This window comes from Toxoplasma gondii, chromosome XII (genome assembly GCF_000006565.2).
Source record: "Toxoplasma gondii ME49 chromosome XII, whole genome shotgun sequence".
Taxonomy (NCBI): domain Eukaryota; phylum Apicomplexa; class Conoidasida; order Eucoccidiorida; family Sarcocystidae; genus Toxoplasma; species Toxoplasma gondii.
Window position 1 is genome coordinate 5392242 of NC_031480.1, and position 18882 is coordinate 5411123.

At 58.0% G+C, this 18882-nt stretch overlaps 2 protein-coding genes across 2 annotated transcripts; one reads left to right on the forward strand and one right to left on the reverse strand.

Annotated features, from left to right (window-relative positions):
* Positions 1–3: 3 nt before the first annotated feature.
* On the forward strand, positions 4–10205 carry TGME49_251450 (hypothetical protein). The gene is made up of 3 exons (XM_018780948.1): positions 4–2035; positions 2520–6594; positions 6985–10205. Exons 1-3 carry the CDS (start codon positions 1035–1037, stop codon positions 8776–8778), a joined length of 6870 nt encoding a protein of 2289 aa, XP_018635084.1. The 5' UTR covers positions 4–1034; the 3' UTR covers positions 8779–10205.
* A 342-nt stretch (positions 10206–10547) lies between these two features.
* TGME49_251460 (hypothetical protein) lies at positions 10548–17518 on the reverse strand. The gene has a single exon (XM_002367346.2). It carries the CDS (start codon positions 15823–15825, stop codon positions 11353–11355), a length of 4473 nt encoding a protein of 1490 aa, XP_002367387.1. The 5' UTR covers positions 15826–17518; the 3' UTR covers positions 10548–11352.
* Between the last annotated feature and the right edge of the window lie 1364 nt (positions 17519–18882).

Here is an 18882-nt window from a genome sequence, read left to right on the forward strand (position 1 = left end):
TCTATCCACAGATTGCAGACACGCGTGTCCCTGCTGTCTCTGCTGCTGAATGCTGAGGTGTGCCGAGAGGCGACTTAACCTGCCACCTGACCATTTTCCCGCCTCTGCTATTTGAAGAAAAGATGTCACAAGTGTCAAGGGTTCCATTTTCATTTAAAGAGCCGACGGAAATGCCCGAGCTCCTCAACTGCCCTGTACAACTTGCTAGCCGACGGCGGTTCGTATCTTTGCACAGGCGACCCGTTCTTACTTCCAGGAGTTTCTGCGAAGTCTTGTACTTTTCTCTGCAAGCGTCGTTTCGCGTTGCCATCTCTGACGAGCATTCACATGCTTCGTAGCTCTGACTCCAGTCCTTACACACCCAGTCGTCCTTCTCAATGCGAAGTCAAAGGCGGTGCTCCACGCGCGCGCCACAAACGCTGTCCGTCTGTTCCTGCCGGGCGAGGACCTTTTTCGTCGCAGAAGCTTCCGCTCTGCCGCGCATATTCCCGCAAACGTCTGACAGACTGCAATGCAGCCACGGCAGCATCCTCCCAGTCGGACTCAGGTTGAAGTATACTCTGAGAAGCATTGGCCGCTCGGTGTTCCACCTTCCTTCCCCATCTCTGCGGAGACTCCGCACGGACTGTTCCCCGGGAGATCTGTCGCAAGGAACACGATTTATCGTTTTTTTCTGTGAGAGGAAGCGGGTATGTGCTTTCAAGGGCTCCCGGACCTTCGAGACACCACCGGAACGCCCTCTCCTCTGGCTTTTCAAGAGTTCGTATGTCTGTCCAGTTGCCGCAATGTCAAAACACTCTCATGCTGGGTTTTAAATATTACTCACCCAAATTTTGTTCACTAAAACGCTTCGCGTTTCGGTGTAGTTGGTTCAGGGGTCGCCTCGCGGCGTTCCACCCTGTAGCGCCACCCCTATCCGACATTTCCACACGTTTGTTTTTCGCCGCCTTTCCCCGAGTTCTGCACACCTTGTTTGCGTCTCATTTCATTCGGAAAGTGACTGCTTTCCCACAGAGTCGCCGGTAGTCGCGAGAATGTGGCCGGCTGCGGCGCCGTCGTCCTGCTCCTCTCGAGAGGGGGGGTTTGTCACCGCGTCTCCGTTGATCTCTGGCGACTGCGGCCGAGATGCGTGTGAAGCGCAAGCGGATTCTTCGCCTTGGCATTCAAACGCGAAAAGGAGAAAAAAAAGTCACTCGTCCCTGCCTCCCTTCCGCCCGACGCCCTTCACACGGGGCCGAGCCCCCGATTCGCATTCGCCTACTGCGGCACCTCGGTCTGCTTCTCCAGCGCATGCGCTCTCTTCCCTGTTGTCAAGAAACGCATTTCCACGCCACATGCCGCCCGCAGGTCCGTCGCTCTCCTTCGGCGCATGCGCGATCGCTGCAGATGCGGCGGCTCCTGCAAAGTGCTTGTCCCTCGGTTTCTCCGCGGGATCTGGAACTTGGAGGACTCGCGGCAGTCCAGATAACAGGGTGGACACACTGACGACGCAACATGCCCCCTGGCTGCGCGACGTGGACACCGCAGAAAACAGTATCGCGGACGAACTGCATCGCGTGAGGTGCTGCGTAGCGGCTGGCGAGAGAGCTAACTGGTTCTTTTCTGAGGACCGCAGCCTGCTCTCTCTGGAAGCCGGCGACGTTGCGGACGACCCAGAGACTGCATGCGCGTCTCCCGGGGTGCGGGGGAACATTGCCCTCCCGTCTCTGCTCGTCAGCAATCGAATGCATGGTTCCTCTCGCCTCGGAGGCGAAGCGGAAGGAAGCGTCTCTCCGGAGAGAATGGAGAAAGCCAGTAGACGACCGACACGGACGCGCCGTGGTTTTGCGGCCTTTCTTCTGGACGCCGAGGTTCCGGCTTCGTTCCTCGACAATCGGTGCGGACCGACAGGACGGTCGTCGGCGCTCAACTCGAGGGCTCTGGATACGCGCTCGATGTTCGCGGAGAGCTTCGCAGAGACAGACACCAAGGACGTGACTAGTTCCTGGACAGACGCCACCTTCCGCTGCGGTCTTCTGGGAACGCGCAGAAACGGGTGAGCTCTCGCGCGGACAGGCTTCTCAGAGTGTGCGTCAAGTCTTGCATGTGTGTTATTTGCATGCAAGCTGTATCTAGAATCGGAGAGACGCCGGGTGTGAAATTGCTTGCAGGAAAAGAAATTTCATCTTGGAACTCCGTGCACAAGCCTCGGCTTGCCGGGTCCCGTAATGCGCTCTGTGGACTGGACACCCGCAGCGTGTGCGGTGTATGCACACCGGAGCCGGGCGCGCGGGCGACCAGAATATTCACCCACAGTCTCTAGCCCATATCGTTTTTAAGATCAGCACCACACGATGTTGCGGTGTGTTTTTCCTCTCCGTTTCTCCTGTTTCTCGTGAAAACGCTAGTCCTCTTTCCCCTGGGACCGTAGTATCTACACACGAGTCTTCACCGCTCTCTGGCGCTCCTTCCAGCCGTCGTCAGTAGCCGGGACTTCCCTGCAGAGTTGCCCGGCCCTTTTGATTCCGTTTGCGCTTCAGATCCGTGGAGCTGCGTGCACTGAACCGAGAGGCGTATCGACGCTTCGGGGTGAGTCGCCTGTGGCCGAGCAAGCCGCGGAGAAACTTGGATCTTCCGGACTCGGTGCTCCATCCGTTTCCTGCGCTCCCGATGGACTGGTCTGCAAAGAAGGGATTCTTCGCCACGGCGCTTCTCTCGCGGCTGTACATCGCAAACACCGACGAGTCCTGTGCGCCGGAAGGCGGCGCGCTCTGTCTCTGGGACACAGCAGTGCCCAGGGGAGTCTACGACCCTCACGCCGGGCAGTTCCTGCCTCTCGCCGCTCTGGAGGCGTCTGCGGAGTCGCCGTCTGCGTCGCAAGCCGAAGGAGACACCCGCGCGGCGGGCGTCTCGCAGCACTCCGCCTTGCCTGGGTTTTTCCGGGGGCCGCGCGGCGCGGAACGCGCGGGGAGAGAGCAGGCGAGGGAGAGCGAACCGTGCGTCAGTGAGGCGGCGTCGACGCTCTCGCAATCCCAAGAGTGTTCTCCCTTCCCCTTCGGGGCCTCCCAAGACTTTGCGTTTCTCTCGGCTTCCGCGAGATCCACCACCCGTCGCCACTCCCTTCTCCGCACCTCGTCCTCGGGGCCGTCCCCCGACGGCCTTCAAAGCCCACCTGCTCTTTTTCTCCCGTCAGGTTCTTCGTGTGCCTGTTCTCGACGCCCCGCATCAGCTGGACTCTCTTCGTCTTGCTCCTGTGCTCTCGGGTCGCCGTTTCCACTCCTGCTTTCGCCCGTCCCGAGGGACGAGGAGGCAGCCGGCAGCCTCGAGGCTCTCTGTCGAGAGCGGAGATCCCGGGGGTCTGTTCACCAGTCGGTTTTCGTGTCTCCAGGTGTCGCGACATCCCGTACGAGCGAGGAACAGCCGGAAGGAGGCCTCGAGCGTCTTCGGCCGTCGTGGGCTCCGGCGTCCCTGCCTCCCTCCAACGCTTCTGCCACGATTCTCCAGTCTCTCGCTGCGTTTCTCCGACCGTCGTTGTCCGTGACGTCGCCTCCGGGCCTCCCTGAACCCCCGCAAGCGTCCCCGCCGGCGGCCGCTGTCTCTGCTGCGCCTCCACTCCCTCTTCGTCTCCCCTCTCTTTCGCCCCGCGCCCTCGCTCCGCCAGCCGGTGTTCCCGCGGGAGCTCCCGCGTTCAATCCGATGGTCACTGCTGTGCGCTTCTCGCGGACAGACGAGGCAGTTCTCGCGGTGGGCTTCGAAAGCGGAGAAGTTGAGATTTGGGCGCCTTTCCCAGCGACGGAGTCTCCGCTGGCGTCCAGGCCCTCGCGGCTGACGCGTCCCCTATGCGTCTCGAGAGAGGCTGTCTCGGACCCTCGAGTGTTCGGCGCAGGTTGGAGCAGCTTGCAGCCTGTCCGTGGAAAGGCGAGTGCAGGTGCGTGCGAGAAAGAACTGCAAGGAGAGAACTCAGGCGCGAATGCCACGGAGAGAACAGGGCGCCGCGGTGATGCCTGTCGACAGGCGAGAGAGAACTGGAGAGCAGACGCGGGGAGAGGAAGCGAAGCGCAGGGTGCAAGAGGGCGAGTGAGAGAGGGCGGTGAGGCGAGAGAAGGGGGTGTTCCCCGCGACTTAAACAGAGGGGAGGCTACCCCAGGAGGTAGAGATGAAGGCGGAAAGGGAGTCCGAGATGGAGAAAGCAGCGGTTTCTCTGCGAAGCGCCCTTCGTGGAGGCCGGAAGAAAACAGCCCCGTCGTCTCGCTCACGTGGCACCCTTCGGTCCTCCTGCTTGCATCGGGGCATGCCAGCGGAATTGTCATTCTCTGGAGATTTTGCGAGAAGACGGAGAGACCCGAGACGTCGCGGAGGTTCGAATTTGTACAGGGAGATCGTCCCTGGATGCAGAGCGACGACGAAAACGCAAATCTCCTTTTTCTCGAGAAACGCTTCCCAAGAGTGCCCTCGCACGAAGATAAGATCGCCACGAATCTACAAATGATTCGTCTCCACGTTCTTCGTGTCGATCTCATCTCGTTTGCTCCATCCTCTGTCTCCTCGTCTGTCTCTGCTTCGCTCTCTCCTCTCTCTTCTTTGTCTCCGTTTTCTTCCTGCGTGGCTTCGTGTTTGCCTGCGATTCAATCGCCGGCTTGGGAGCAGAGGCGAAGGTCCCCGTGCGGGTCTGAAGAAGCGCTGGAAGCGAGGCGGTGGGCTTCCGAGTCCCTCAGAGCCTTCACATCTTGTGAAGGCTCTGAGGGAACTACGACTCCTAAGAATCCAGGCGAAGAGGACAAAGTTTTTACCGAGTGGCCAGTCTGCATGGCGTGGGACGGGCAGGGCGAGTGTCTGGTTATCGGCGGGAGTCGAGGCTCTCTGACGTTCTTTGCTCTCTCGCATCTGTGCGACTACCTCCGCAATGTGGATCGCTTGCAGTCTCGCTTCTCGTGGCACTTGAACGTTTTGAAGAACGGCTTCCTCGCCCTACAAAACTCCGGCCTTTCCGATGACGCCTCTCACGCGGAGACCCCTTCACCGCTCACGCCCTCGAGGGTGGACAGCTTCTCAGACGGAGTTGAGAGAACACGCAGAAGCTCTCCGCGAGTCGAGGAGCACCAGACGAGCTCGAGAGAGGAAAAAGCTGCGACAGCAGCGGCGTCCAAAACTGTCTCGTCTCCCCTCGCTCCGAGCTCCTCTACGCAGCACGGACCGACGCGCCTCGCCGCCTCGTCGGCTGTCGCAACTTCTTCGCTGCTGAACAACCTCGAGATTCGCGAGCAAAGGAACGGCGTATCCAGACGAGGAGTGGGGGCATGGAGTCCGAGCACAGAGAACAGAAGAGACTGTCTCCTCTCTGACGACGAAGCGCCTTCTCACTCGAAGTCCTCCTTCGCAGACTGCCTTCCCGGGCTCCTCGCCACGGTCAGCGACGCCTCCACGCGTACTGGCTCCTCGCCGCCAGACACTCCACAGGGTGTATGTACACCTGGCAGAGCAGTGGTGGGAGGCGCGGGGGCCTTCGCCCTCAAGTCGTTCTCCAGGGCGTCGGAAGAGGCGAGGAAGACTGAAAAGGAGAACACGGCTGAGAAGGAGAAGAACGAGGAATCGACGAGTGGAAAGGCGAGGAAGGATGGAACGCAAGGATGCGACGGAGGCGATGATAGAGCGAGAGGGAAAGCGAGAGAGATGAATGCAGAGATGTCGATGAGGAGCGAAGCGTGCGAGGAGAGAAACGATGGAGCCTTCTGTCCGAGCGGAGCGGCACAGAGGCGAGGTGGAGAGACTGGTGAAGATCGCCGACTCTCAGGAACGGAAGAAGCCGTCGAGATCGAAAGCGAGAACTCGAAAGGACTTCTTTCTCCGAAGCTGCCGAACCTCAGAAATCCGACATCCTGCGAAGACGAGGGAAGTGGGGGGGACCCGGTGGATTCGCCAGTTCTACCTGTGTTGCTCGGCCGAGAGAAAGCGACGAGAAACGTCGCCTCGGCGCGGAGCTGCGGAGCCCCCCCAGGCGCCCGGGGGACTCTTGAGTGGAGAGAGAGCAGCGAGCAGGAGAGAGTGGGCCTTCTGAAGGAAGGACGCGGGCGGGAGGCGGGGGTCGACGTTGCAGGAGATGCGAGGCGCGAGTTCCTGGAGCAAGAGCACAGGACCTTCTCGTGCTTTCACCGGGCACACGAGTCCCTTCTGCTCTCCTTTCTGCCCGAGAGAACGCCTGGAAACGTTCGCGTCAAAGCTGGGCTGTTTGCGGCTCGCGCCGCGCCACCCTGCCTGCATGCACGCAGGAGACGTCCCAAAGAAGCGACCGCAGAAAAAAGCAGAGAGAGACGAGACGAAGGCAGCGAGGCTCGGGACCGCCGTGGGTTCTGTCGGGAGGTCCTGGGAGTCCGAAACCTGCTGGGCCGAGCGCATGCAGGAGGCGTCACGGCGCTCGAGTGGTGCGTCCACGACGCTTCTGTCCTCGTGACAGCAGGCGAAGAATTTGAGGAAGGGGAGACAGAGAGCGAAGAGAAAGTCGCGAACGACAGGGACGCGGAGCGACGGCTCGCAGGCAGCAGCGTGGCTCTGTGGAGAATCAAAGAAGGCAGGCGATACGAGGCAGATCTCCTCTTCGCCATTCGTCTCGAGGGCTTGGTACGCGCTTGCCACCGGAATCGCGGGGTTGACACGCCACTGGAGACGGCAAGATATTTCGGGGTGGAAGAGCCATTCTGTTTTGCGCTGCCGGGGAACTCCAGAGCGTTCGCGTCCCCCCGAATCGACAGTCCTTGTCGCGATGGGTGTCCATCACCTTTCATGGGTGTTCGTTTCTCTTCCGTGTCTCGCGCTCTCGGATTTCCCCTCTCTTTCTCTCTCAATCGACGTCGCCGTCCAGCTCTTCTGTTTCGGATTCTCTCTGCGTATCACTCCTCTTCGTTCGCGTACCTCCCCTTCACGTGCGATGGAGTTTCCTCTGTGCAAAAACGTTTGCGCTGCCTTTTTTTGCATCCCGGGAGTCGCATATTGCCCCTTTGCGTTTTTCAGGTGACGTCGATGCTCTGGAGTCACTTGACAGGCGAGCTTCTCATGAGTCACGCAAGCTGCGCGAGGCCGTGGGCGCCTTCTTTGTCTTCCTATTCTCTTCCTGCCTCCTTCGCCACTGGTTCTGCCTCTCACTCTTCTTCCCCGTCTTCTTCTGGCTACTTTGCTTCGCCTGCCCCCTTCAGCTTCTCTTCGGCGGAGGAGACAGTTCTCGCGTTCAGACGAGAACTCACGGCGTCACGCCCAAGACGGCCACCGCCTTCTTCCTCGCCTTTCTTTCCTCGACTCCCAGAGCGCGAGAGAGAAGAGCGCGAAGAGGCGGACAGCGACGACATGGAAATAGAGGAAGGGAGAGCAAAGAAACATGCGTCAAAAAGCTCCGAGCGCGAGTGGAAAACAGGGAGCAGTCGGGGACGGTGGGGTGTCACAGTGTGGAGATATGTGACCGAGGATGATCGCAGCGTGTCTTCTGAGCATTTCGAAAGAACGTCCTCCTGGCCGTCGCTTCCGCGCTTTGAATTGAGAAGACATTTCGACGCGAGAGTGAGAGGCTGTCGGGCGCCTCGCCTCCCCGCTCTCGTGAAGGTGGGAGAGCTGGGGACTCCGCCATGCCTCAAGACACGCCCCGTCTCTGCGCCTCAGAGCTCCTGGCTAGCTGACGCAGCTAGCCAGAACGCGAGCCTCCACCAAGACACGCTCTTCTTCTCCAGACGTGCAGACGGTGCGGAGCCGGTAACTCGAGTCGAGTCGGCAACCACTGACAGATACGACCTTCTCCAAGATCATACTGTACTCACACAAGGCCCAGTGTCGAACTCTTTGCTGTCTTCCTCTTCAGCCTCCTCATCCTCTTCTTCTTCTCCTTCCTCTCCACCTTCGTCTTCCTTATCCTCGTCTTCCTTATCCTCTTCTTCGTCTTCTCTGCCTTCTTCCTCCTCTCTTCCCTCTTCGTCTTCGGAGACGGTTGCTGCGTCCGGCTCTCGGCCGTCTGAGGGCCGCGAGCATGTTGCTGCGAGTGCGTTCGTTGAAGACCGTTTTGCGGAGCGTGACTGGCCTTTGTCCCCGAAGCATGCGCCGACGGAGGCGCCGCTCTACCTGGAAGTCGACAACGCGAGCTGCTTGATTCAGAGTGCAGACGGGCGCGTCGTGGCGTACTGGTCTCTGCCGACGGAGCTCATCACCGTCTGGGAGTTGCCGCTTCCCCTCTGTGAACGTTCTGCGCAGAACGACACCGAAGAAGAGAGCGACTTCGACGAGGGAGGAAAGGAGGCGTTTGAGGCAGCAGAAACCAGCTCTGAGGAAGGGCAAGTGTCGGAAGCTGAAAGAGAGAGTTTCGTAGGCGAGGGCCGAGAAGAGCCCAGGAACGAGGAGAGAGGTGCACTGGAGAGAAGAAGTACGGAGGTCGGCAGAGAGAGGGGAGATGGTGGACGCACTGAAGACAACAGCGGCTGTGCAGATGCTTCACGAGCCAGGTGCTCGCTCGGAGACAGAACCGCCGGCTCTAAGAGGATCAGACCGCAAGGCCAGATGACCTCGGTCGATCCCAGTTTCTCTCGAGGAGGCCCCGGGCTCGGCGATTCGCGATCTGAAGAGAACCGAGGCCGCATTCTTCGCACTCCGCGCACCGTGCGTTCTCTCTGGGAGGTCGCCGCTCTCGGCAGACGAACGCATCGGAAACTGGAGACCGACCGAGAGTGGATGTCGACGAAGGCACAGAGGGTCGGAGAACAGGACAGAGGCATTCGAGAGTTCTTTCAGATCCGCAGAACCGGACAGACAGTCGCAGCCATGCGCTGAACAGGTCTCGTGCAGAGAGAAGACGAGAAGGCTGGAGGAACTCTGTCCTTCCGAGCCTCGAAACCGACTGGCTGCTTTCCTCTGCATGCGTCAAGAGACGAGATTGCATGCGCTCACCTCAAGTTGCAGGGACTGCATGCGCGCGTCTGTGGAACTGAACATTCAAGGCGTCAACAGACGCTTCCTGTCCTCTCAAGTCCATCTGCCGCGGGCGGTCCCTCCTCGAGCGTGGCCAGCGAGGCTCTGCAGCGAAGGCGAAGGTGACACACGCGTCAGAGAAGAGGAAAAGCGGCGCGGCCTTTCTGAGGAGACAGTCGAAGAGAGAGGAGAGGCCGCGGACGGACGGCAACTGGAGACTGGGCGAGAGAGCGCGATGAAGAGAGCGTCGCGCAGCTGCCGTCGAAGACGCTGAGAGTTAGAGTCACCTGGAGAGAGACGAAGGAGGGGACAGAAGAGAGTAGCACAAAAGAACGAGAAAGGGAAGACGGCCTACAGATGTAAGAAAGAGAACAAGAGTGGAAGAAGAGGAGCGTGAGAGATGGCAGAGGGTGTTGACACGATGCCTCCTGTGAGGACGAACTCTTGGCCATTCTTCATCCCGTCAGTCGAGAGCGAATGCCACTCAGTTTTTCAGGGATATTTGCTGTTTTCCCTATGAAGACCAAGTCTGCAACAAAAAGAAACGTATTTCTGTGTCGAAAGAAGGAGCCACTCGCGGGGATATTTCGTGTGAATCTCAATCGCGCATGTGAAGAGTGTTTTGTGTCTTCGCCTGTCTCCTTGAATCGCAAGCGCAAAAGGAGAAGCGAAAGAAACGCACATGCCTGGAAAGCCCGCACGGCTGGGTTCCCCTTGCCATTTTTTTCGACAAAAACTCTTGGCTTTTTTCCAGTTCCTTTTTTCCCTCGGATCCTCCGAGCGAGAAAGGCGAAACATGCACCAGCTCGCCGCTTCTCTCCGGTGTACAGGCACCTGAAAAAGAGCGGAGACAAGGGTGGAGAGAATCCCCCTGCAAACGAGGGTGTTATGTACAGAGGGCCGCGCCTCTCTGGCGTGAGTTGAAGGGCGTCGCGCGAGAAACAAATGGTGCATACGGCGGGAGCTAGACACTGGAATAGATACTGCAGTGTACAGACAGCTGAGAGTGCTGGCTTGCAGTGCCCTGAGTCACGCTGCTTTCACACCGGATTATGGTCTACGCGTGATGTCGAAAAGTCCGCATTTTCAACGCACTCTTCAGTTTCGTTTCGAGAGAAAAGGGAGCGAAGCGCGACAAATTCCTCTACTCTGTGCTGTCGAGACACTCCAAAGAGAACTCACAGCCTTCCTCGATGAGAGGCGAGAAAGAAACCAAGGTGGCAGCGTGAATCTTCTGGGGTCGCTATAGATACCTTTCTCGCCATACATGCGAGGTTGCTGCTTCACCGTTCGACTCGAATTGTAAGAGAATTTGATGAAGCGCGGCTTCTTGTCTGTCAAGAAGAGAGAAGAACCACCTCTCGCTGGACGCGAAGCCAACTTCCGGCCTAAAATCGTCCCTTGTTCAACTCGGAGGATACACTCCCCAGGAACTTGCTAGCTAATCCAGAGTCCTGTCTCAGAGATGACAAGGACTCTCTGTACGAGGGTACTGATCGCCTACTAGCAGCATGTCACGCCGTACATACAGCGCGTTTTCGAGTTTCAACAAAAGAGAGGGTTTCTTCCAGGTGCGAAAATACAGATTTTTTGCCTCGATTTTTAGCCTCGCTTGTGTTTGTAAGAAAAATGCATTTAAAACCTCACAAGACACCTGAAACGTTTCACTCTCGGCGCGGTCTTCGAGTTTCTCGCGTTCGTTTCTCTCAAAAGTTCGGCGAATCTCGATAGACGAATCTCGATAGACGAATCTGAAGGAAAGATAAACGACTTCCCAGTGGCCTCGACATCGACGCGAGACGATCTTGAAAAAACTACACCTACTAAAGTCCACCGCGATGCCTCTTCTTCATGCTCACAGAAACTCATCTCTTCTTCTCGACCTTTGGTGTCCATACACCCGAAGGACCACGCCGGTATCCCTCGAGGCTTCCGGCTCTCTCGTTGCCTCTTGAGGATGCCGACGCCACGATGGAAATTGCTTTCTTCTTTTCTTGTATTCTTGTATGCATGTTCGTCTTATTCTGCTTCATTTATCGTCTTGGCATTCTGGGCTTTGCTTCTCAACTTACGCTCTTCCTCTCACTTTCTCTGGCGATCCCCTGAAAATACAGAGACGCTTCCAACAAACAAGACGCGTTCCTCCTTCTCTCTCATTGCTTCTGCTTTCCTCAGTTTTCGTTGGCGGTTGGCCCTCGCCCCTCCTCTCCTTCAGTGCGCGACTTCTTCCCACTTTCTTCTTCACCGTGATCTGCTTCGTCTCATTCCTCTTTTCGCTCTTCTGCCATCTCCTTTGTGTCTTCCGATGGACCTGGATTAACACCAATGATTCCCTCCTCTCGCAGCCCATCCTCTTCCCTGTATCGGCAGGGTCTCGTGCTTCTGGGTCTCCATCCTTAGATGAGTCCTGTAGCTCTTTTTCCTCTCTTCTTCTGTCTACTCTGTCTCCTGCTTCTCTCCATCGGAGATCTTCCTCTCGTCTTCTTTCTCTGTTGTCTCCTGCTTCTCTCCATCGGACTTCCTCCTCTCGTCTTCTTCTTTCTCTGTTGTCACCTGCTTCTCTCCATCGGACTTCCTCCTCTCTTCTTCTTCTTTCTCTGTTGTCTCCTGCTTCTCTCCATCGGGCTTCCTCCTCTCGTCTTCTTCTTTCTCTGTTGTCACCTGCTTCTCTCCATCGGACTTCCTCCTCTCTTCTTCTTCTTTCTCTGTTGTCTCCTGCTTCTCTCCATCGGGCTTCCTCCTCTCGTCTTCTTCTTTCTCTGTTGTCTCCTGCTTCTCTCCATCGGATTTCTTCCTCCTCTCTTCTTCTTTCTCTGTTGTCTCCTGCTTCTCTCCATCGAATTTCTTCCTCTCTTCTTCTTCTTTCTCTGTTGTCTCCTGCTTCTCTCCATCGGACTTCCTCCTCTCTTCTTCTTTTTCTGCTGTCTCCTGCTTCTCTCCAACGGATTTCTTCCTCTCTTCTTCTTTCTCTGTTGTCTCCTGCTTTTCTCCATCGAACTTCTTCCTCTCTTCCTCTCCTTTTTCTGCTGTCGCCAGTTTCTCTCCATCGGACTTCTTCCTCTCTTCCTCTCCTTTTTCTGCTGTCGCCAGTTTCTCTCTGTCTCTCTTCTTTCCTGCAATTTCCCCTTCTTCCTGGATGTGTCTCTGGTCTCCCGTTTCTCTCCTCACGCTCTCTGCTCTGCCTGTGCAGGAAAGACACAAAGGCGAGGACGCCTCCGAAGAAAGCAACGAAGAAGAATCACCAGCAGAGGAGGAAGAGAGCGAAGAGGACGAGGAAGCAGACGTTGAAAACGAGGAAGACGGAGGAGAGCCAGAAGCGCAGGAAAACGAAGAAGAGGAAAGCAAATCGGGAGAGCAAGAGGAAGAAGCTGACGACGAGGAGAAAGAAGAGGAAGACGAAATGGGAGAAGAGGGGAGGAAAGACGGAGAAGCAGAAGAGGAAGAAATGGAAGAAGATGCGGATGAAGGACAGGAAGTCGTTCCACCTCCCGGTGCCGCGGCTGTGTTGCAAGTCGATATTTCATCAACGTTAGCGCGGAAAGGAGCGCAGCGAGGTGACACAGAGTTCTCCTTAAGTCCTCCACTGCAACGGGATGCGGACAGCGTCTCATCTCCCAAGATTTCTGTTTGTCTTTCTCCTCCGTCTCGCCTTTCTTCGTTGTCTCCCCTCCTCTCCGCGAGCTTGCCGCCGACCTCACCGCGTGAAAACCCAAGACTTGATCCAGGTGTCTGTACAGACACCCGCGGCGTGGCTGCCGTTCGCGAGAACATCTCTAAGTCTGGAGAAAGCGTAAAGGCGCAGCTCCGATCAGACGCACCCTCATCCTTGAAAGCGTTTGACACAATTTCCTTGCGGCCTCCCTTTTCATGGCGTTTCGCCTCTGCACTCGCCTCCTCTGCTGTGGCGCTGCTCCACAGCCGCTCCTCTACTCCTTGGGTGTGTTTACGTACACCCCGTTGCGAGGACAGCTGGTCGCCGGGATTCTCCTGTTCCTGCGCGCCGGACGTTCCTGCCGCCTCTGCAGCTCGGGGCTGTTTTTGCAGGCGCCGGGTTGCCTCGCCTACTCCTTCGTTGTTCTCGTCTGTCTGTCCTGCCCGCCTTTCCTGCGCAACCGAAGAGCAGGCAAGCTCCAGTTTTTCGGCGCGCTCTCCGGAAGCCTCGCCTTCGCCCCTGACTCCGCCAGCTCCTGTGTCCTCCGCGGATAGCCAGCAAGTCAGCGCGCCCAGTTCTGAGGCCTCGGCGTCCATGTACTGTTTTTCCGCCGTCGCGCCTCCCCTGCTCAAAAGCGTTGCATGCAGCCTCTCAGCTGCCAGTCTTGCTGCTGCCGAGGCGTCGGACATCGCAGCGCGCATCAGTTTCTGCTCGAATTCTTCTTCCTGCGTCTCCGCGAGTGGACTGAACCCCCGACGATGCGCAGGAGGTCCGTCTTCCTCAGGAGGTCCTTCTTCCTCGGGAGCTTCTCCTCTTTCCCCGTTCGATGACAACATCCCTTTCTCCCCCCTTCGTCGATCGCGTTCGGGTGAGGCGGCCCCTGGACCGGCGTCGACCCCACGCTGGCTCCCCGGCGTCGCGTCCGCCTCTCTCTTCTCTCTCTTCTCTCTCCTGTCTGCGCCTGCTGTCTCCGTCGAAGCCGTCTCACTTCGCGGCCCCATTCCTCCCGGCAGAAACGAAGCGAAATCGAGACTCGACAGCCCGATGAGCTGCTCGTCAAACTCCGCCGGTCCCTGCACGAAGACTGGCGGGACGGCGCAGTGCCTCAGAGGCGCGAAGAGCGACGCGGGAAGCGCATGCCCACACGATTCGAGGAAGCGCAGCCGCGCCGCCTCCTCGCCGCGCCGAGCACGGTCCAGCTGCGCCTGCGCGGCCCGGGCCGCTGCGGTGTACGTCCACCTGAAGCGGCGGCGGCGCCGCGCTTCCTGGACCGCGAGGGCGCAAGCGCGCGGGACGGCGTAGAGTCGGCCGAGTTGGAGCGTGGAGATGGCGACGCGCTGGGCGGCGTCGCTGACGAGGCGTCCTACGTCGTGGTTGCGTTTCACTTCCATCTTGCCTTCGAACGCGCGTCGGAGCGCAGAGAGGTACTCTGCACCCCTCCGCGCCCACAGACGCGCCACGCGCTCTTCGCTCGCGGCTTGCTCCTCGGCAACTCGCCGCAACTCCTGCAGGGCGACAGCCTGGCGCCGCTGCCGCTCGCGCAGCTGCTCAGGCGAGTACTGCGAGTACGCAATCGGTGGAGGCGGAAGCGCCTCGAGAACCTTGCGGAAAAGGGATGCTGCTTCCTGGCCTGCAGCCTCGACGCGGAGCGCCTCCTCCTCCAGCGCCCCGCCAGCATCCGCCACAGCCACTGCGCGCCGCCCCGCCGCCAAGGCCGCCTCGCAGGCCTCCCCACATCGACGCTCGACCTCCTCCAGGTGGATGTACACCCGGTCCCGCTGCGCCGCCACGCGACGCACATGCTTCTCAAGCGTCGCCAGGTCGAGCGCGTCGGCCAGCGTCGCAAAGCACCGAGGCGGGGAGTCCCCAAGTCCGGCGCCTGCGACTGCGGCGTCACCCGCCTCTGCGGCCTTGCACCCGTCTCCTTCTCGACAGGGTCCACGCTGGAAACTCGGGGGCAGTGCACAGGAGGCGAAGAGCGAGAAGAGGGCAGGAAGGCCGTCGAAGAGCGGCTGTTGGAGGCGGCGCTCCTCTTCCAGTCGGGCGCTGAGAGCCCCCAGCCACCGAGCCGCCAAGTGCAAGTGTCTCTCCAGGTTCCCCTGGACCACGCGCGCGGCTCGCCTCTGCAGCGGCAGGCGCCTCAGCAGCGCAGCGGCCGCCAGCGCCCTCGCGCGCCCCGCAGCCAGCAGCTGCGCAGCTGTCCGTACACTCGATGCAAAGGGCTGGAGGCCGCTGTCGGTGCAGAGTGCCGAGGCGGTTTGAACTGCGCGCTGCTCCGCGCTCGACAGGCGTTTGTCGAGAGAAGAAGACGCATACGGAAGAGGAAAGGGGAAGCGAAAGCCACAGGTCGAGGCAGCGCAGTCGGCAGAGGCCTCGTCAACACGCAACGGCTGGTAGGTGTGGAGGTGAACGGAGTCGAAGGGCGCCGGGCAGGCCCGCGCCGCCAGAGACTCCGGCCGGTGTCCTCTCTTGCATGCCCAGGGAACTGCGGAGGACGCAGAAACTGAAAAGGAGTTCCCAGATGCGCTACGCGCAGCAGTTTCTTCTCTGAGCGCCTCTGAGGGTCCAGTTGACCCGCTGTTCAGAGGAGCGAAGAGGAAATCGAGACGGAAACTGAAGATCGGACCGGGCTCCCCAGGCTGGAGCAGAAGAGAAGCTGGGGAGCCTTCACGGCGTCTGTCAACTTCGTACTCCAGAGACGTCGAAGTCTGCTCCAGCAGCAACAGGACGCTGCCCTCTGAAAAGCGAACTTCCTCTTGTTCGTTCTCTCCTCCTCTTCCTCTCCCGTCTGAAGAAAGACAAGATCCTTGACGGGCAGAGAGACTCGAAGCAGAGGTGTGCAGAGGGGAAGAGAGAGGATTTGCCAGCGCTTCTCCCTCGGGTCGGTCTGTGGCGCCCGGCAAGCTGGGAGGCGAACAAGCGAGGGGAGACGAGGATGTCGCCGCGCGGTCTTCTCTAGGTTTGCCGAAGGACTGCACGTGAGCAGCACAAACAGCCGAAGACGGGAGCGCAGGGATGACGTGACGAGTCAGGAAGAGCTGAAGCGCAGCCCAGGCAGGACAGGCGTCGGAGGCCTCAGGTCCGGAGGAGGTTCGAGGAGACCGGCGAGAAGAGGCGAGAAGCGGGTGACGAAGGTCGATCGAGTAAACCTCTCCCGTGAATCCGTCAATGAGAGGAAAGGCGTTCAGAGAAGTCGCCGGAGGAGACTCAGCCTGGCAAAGGGGAGAGAGGAGGTGCCTGTCTCCAGAGACATCCATTGGCGGAGGTGACGTTTTCCAGAGAGGCGAAGACGAAGAACAGACAGGAGACGGCCCAGAAGAGAGAGACAGAAATCCGCGCCGGGAAACGAGGTCGAAAACCTCGAACGGAAAAACGACGTGGAGGAGACAGTCGAACACAGCGCAGGGAAGGAGAAGAGAGAAAAGAGGAAGAAGAGACGAGAGGGCGGAAGAGAAAAGTCGACAAGAGAGAAGGCCGAGAGACGAAGACGGCAGCCGCGCAGAACAGTGAGAGGTCCTAGCAGAGAAACGAAGACGGAGGAGAGAGCAGGTCCGACGGAAGATGCGTTTCTCTGTAAAGGTCTGCTGAAGCGCACAGGCGATATGAAGCAGACTGAGAAGACGAGAGAAGTTGGAGACGACCCGGAAAGGAGTCGAGATGTGGAAGTTGCAGCTCCGCCATCGAGAGCGCTCTCGACTGTGACAGAAGAGAGAGACGCAGAGAAAAAAAATGAAAAGAGAGACACAACGTCGTTGCGAACAAGAGCTCCAGACCGGAACTCGCGTCACGTGTGTCTCACCTCGGGTGTACCGACACCTCGTTCTACAGTGCGTTTTTCGGATCTCGCTCACAGCGTGGTTTCGCGCGAGAAACGGGGGAAACGCAGGATATCCAATTCCAGAAGAGAGAGAGTCTTCACGCTAAAGGCGAAGCTTTTCAGCACCACTTAGAAAAGTCGCGGTGAAAGGAAGGATGCCGAGGTGTGGTGCATTCAATGAAAGGAGATCTGCGGCTGTCTTCTGTCGGACGTCTCACTTTCAGGAGCTCTCGGCGCGCAGGAAGTCGCGAGCAAGACAGCAGCCTAGGCTGGAAAGGCTTTCTGAGACTGGAAAGAGCGAAACGACTCTCCTCGAGTTGAGGTGACGGCTCCCAGGAGATCTCTACATTCGACTTGCTTCGCTTTCGGTGTCCCTGCTTTCGCGTGATGCCTCATTTTCTGAACGGAGAGCAACACAGCCGAGCGGCGAGCTCGCGAAAGGCAGCGCACGAAAAACGACGCGAGAACTCTCAAGACCGAACAGTTCACGTCGACTGACGAACTCCACCTTCGGAAGACTTCCTTGAGGACCGAAGGCGACAAATTCTCTCAACAATAAAGACGTTTTCTCCCGCGTCCTGGGAAGTTTCTTCCCGCGAGAAAAAGTCGCAGCGCGCTGACCCGAGAGTTCCTTCGAGAAGACCGGCGCTGCGGGCTGGCTAGAAGACGAGGCAGTCGGCAACGAGCGCCGAAAAAAACAGACGCATTTTCGTGAGGAAGAAAAGCGAAGAACTTTCGAACTCCCCTTCCGCGTCTGCTGCCGGTCACCGGGAAGGGGGAAAATCATCGGCGGCCACAAAAATTGCGACTCTCATGTCCGCCTCTCTGACGGAGTTCGATGAGAAAGAGCAACAAGGGAGAAAACGAGACGGATGGCTTCGCAAGGAACTTGCTGAAGAAGAATGAACGTCTGGCTTTCTTTAAGGCTGTCTCTCACAATCGAAGAAGGGCAGGAAAAGCCGCGAATCGTGCGGTGAGAAAGCCTCAGATTCGCGGTGGCGCGCCAGCGAACTGAAGGTCCCGAGACAAGGAAAAGTCTGTGATGGGGGGTCGGGGGAGGAGAGACGCAAGTCGCAGAAAAGGGATGTCTCGATTTCGCAGGAAAGAATTTCTCTTTCCTGCACGAAAAGGGGCAACCTTCTGTCGACGAGACATAAAGACGCACAAGGCCAGAGAAGAGAAACGAACGCCACCGCGTGTTGCGCTAAAAAAAACAAGACACAGCACCAGCGAACTTTCGAGGCGGGCCTCCGAGACTCGTCGTTCCGCGTTTTTTCTTCCCGGAAGAACGGAAAAGATCTGGGGGTCTTCCAGCTTCCAAATAAACAACATACTAAAATGAGCGCATGTAAATTAGTCTTAGACACCCCGCTAGTCATGTAACAAAGAGACATCAAGATTTTAGATCGGCTGGAACAAAATATCAAACCTAGTACGAATGAACTGAGTTCGTGAATACAGGGTTGAACTGTGAGTCAGTTTCGACCAGTTCAAGCGGTACAGTGGGCTTTACGAAACGCTTCGCATTTGTCTATCGCAGCTTCGGTCTCTCGTTCCGCCGCACTCGAGAGATCTCATCCCCGTTCGCACCGCTTGAACATCATGGGAAGACGAAAGTGGATGCGGAAACGAGTCCTGTGCTTTTAGAGAAGGCAGGGCAGACGAAAAAAAGTTGCGAGTCCCGTCAGTCTCCGACTTGCGCGATTTGCACGAGTTACCGGGGAATGCCAGCAGGGCGTATCTCTCGACGAATGAAAAAAACAGTGGCATATAGCACACAGGTCGCGTCCTTCTAGACTCGGGAGTTCACCACGGAAGACGCTTCGGAGGAACAAAGACTTCGGGTCCGCAGGGAATTCGGCGGCACAGACAGAATGTCGTCTTTGGCGAGTGGCTGACTCTCCTGGCTAATGAAGTGGACGCCACGCACGTCCGGAACAGCAGTTTCAGAAAATCTGAGTTTTTCCTGTACAGTTTCGCGGCATTTGCAATAAAGGCTTTCCGCCGCAGCACGCGCGGAACAGCAGATTCAGAAAAGCTGAGTTTTTCCTGTACAGTTTCGCGGCATTTGCAACAAAGGCTTTCCGCCGCAGCGAAGCCGAAAGGCAGTTGTGTCTGTACTTCAAGTGCCACCTCGTGTCACATGGCAGCTGCAAAAGTTGGAATCTCAAGACGACACCATCAATCAGTCTAAAGGTTGAGATCACCGGAGAAGAGAGATTGGTGGACCTGCGAAACCCAAGTGAAAAGAGGAACTTAGAATGAAGACGCGTCGATAAACTGCTGACGGGGTTCGCAGATCGACAACGACAATCAACGTCTTCAGACTGTGCTGAAACAGTGTCAAATGCAGAACTCCAGCCACGAAAACTTGCTTCGGTTTTTTTCCACATGCTTTCACCTCAGACAAAGACGGGACTTCGGAAAAACACAACCATCCGTTCTTCTCAGTGCAGATGGGGAACCCACAGAGTTGCGGCGGACGCACTTTATGATT

What these genes read in the sequence shown, in the direction of transcription:
- TGME49_251460 (XM_002367346.2), bottom strand. Translation starts at nt 15,825, where the DNA reads ATGGATGTCTCTGGAGACAGGCACCTCCTCTCTCCCCTTTGCCAGGCT.
- TGME49_251450 (XM_018780948.1), top strand. Translation starts at nt 1,035, where the DNA reads ATGTGGCCGGCTGCGGCGCCGTCGTCCTGCTCCTCTCGAGAGGGGGGG. An exon ending in CTGGGAACGCGCAGAAACGG is followed by an intron (nt 2,036 to 2,519) that starts GTGAGCTCTCGC and finishes TTTGCGCTTCAG; the next exon opens with ATCCGTGGAGCTGCGTGCAC. An exon ending in CCATTCGTCTCGAGGGCTTG is followed by an intron (nt 6,595 to 6,984) that starts GTACGCGCTTGC and finishes TGCGTTTTTCAG; the next exon opens with GTGACGTCGATGCTCTGGAG.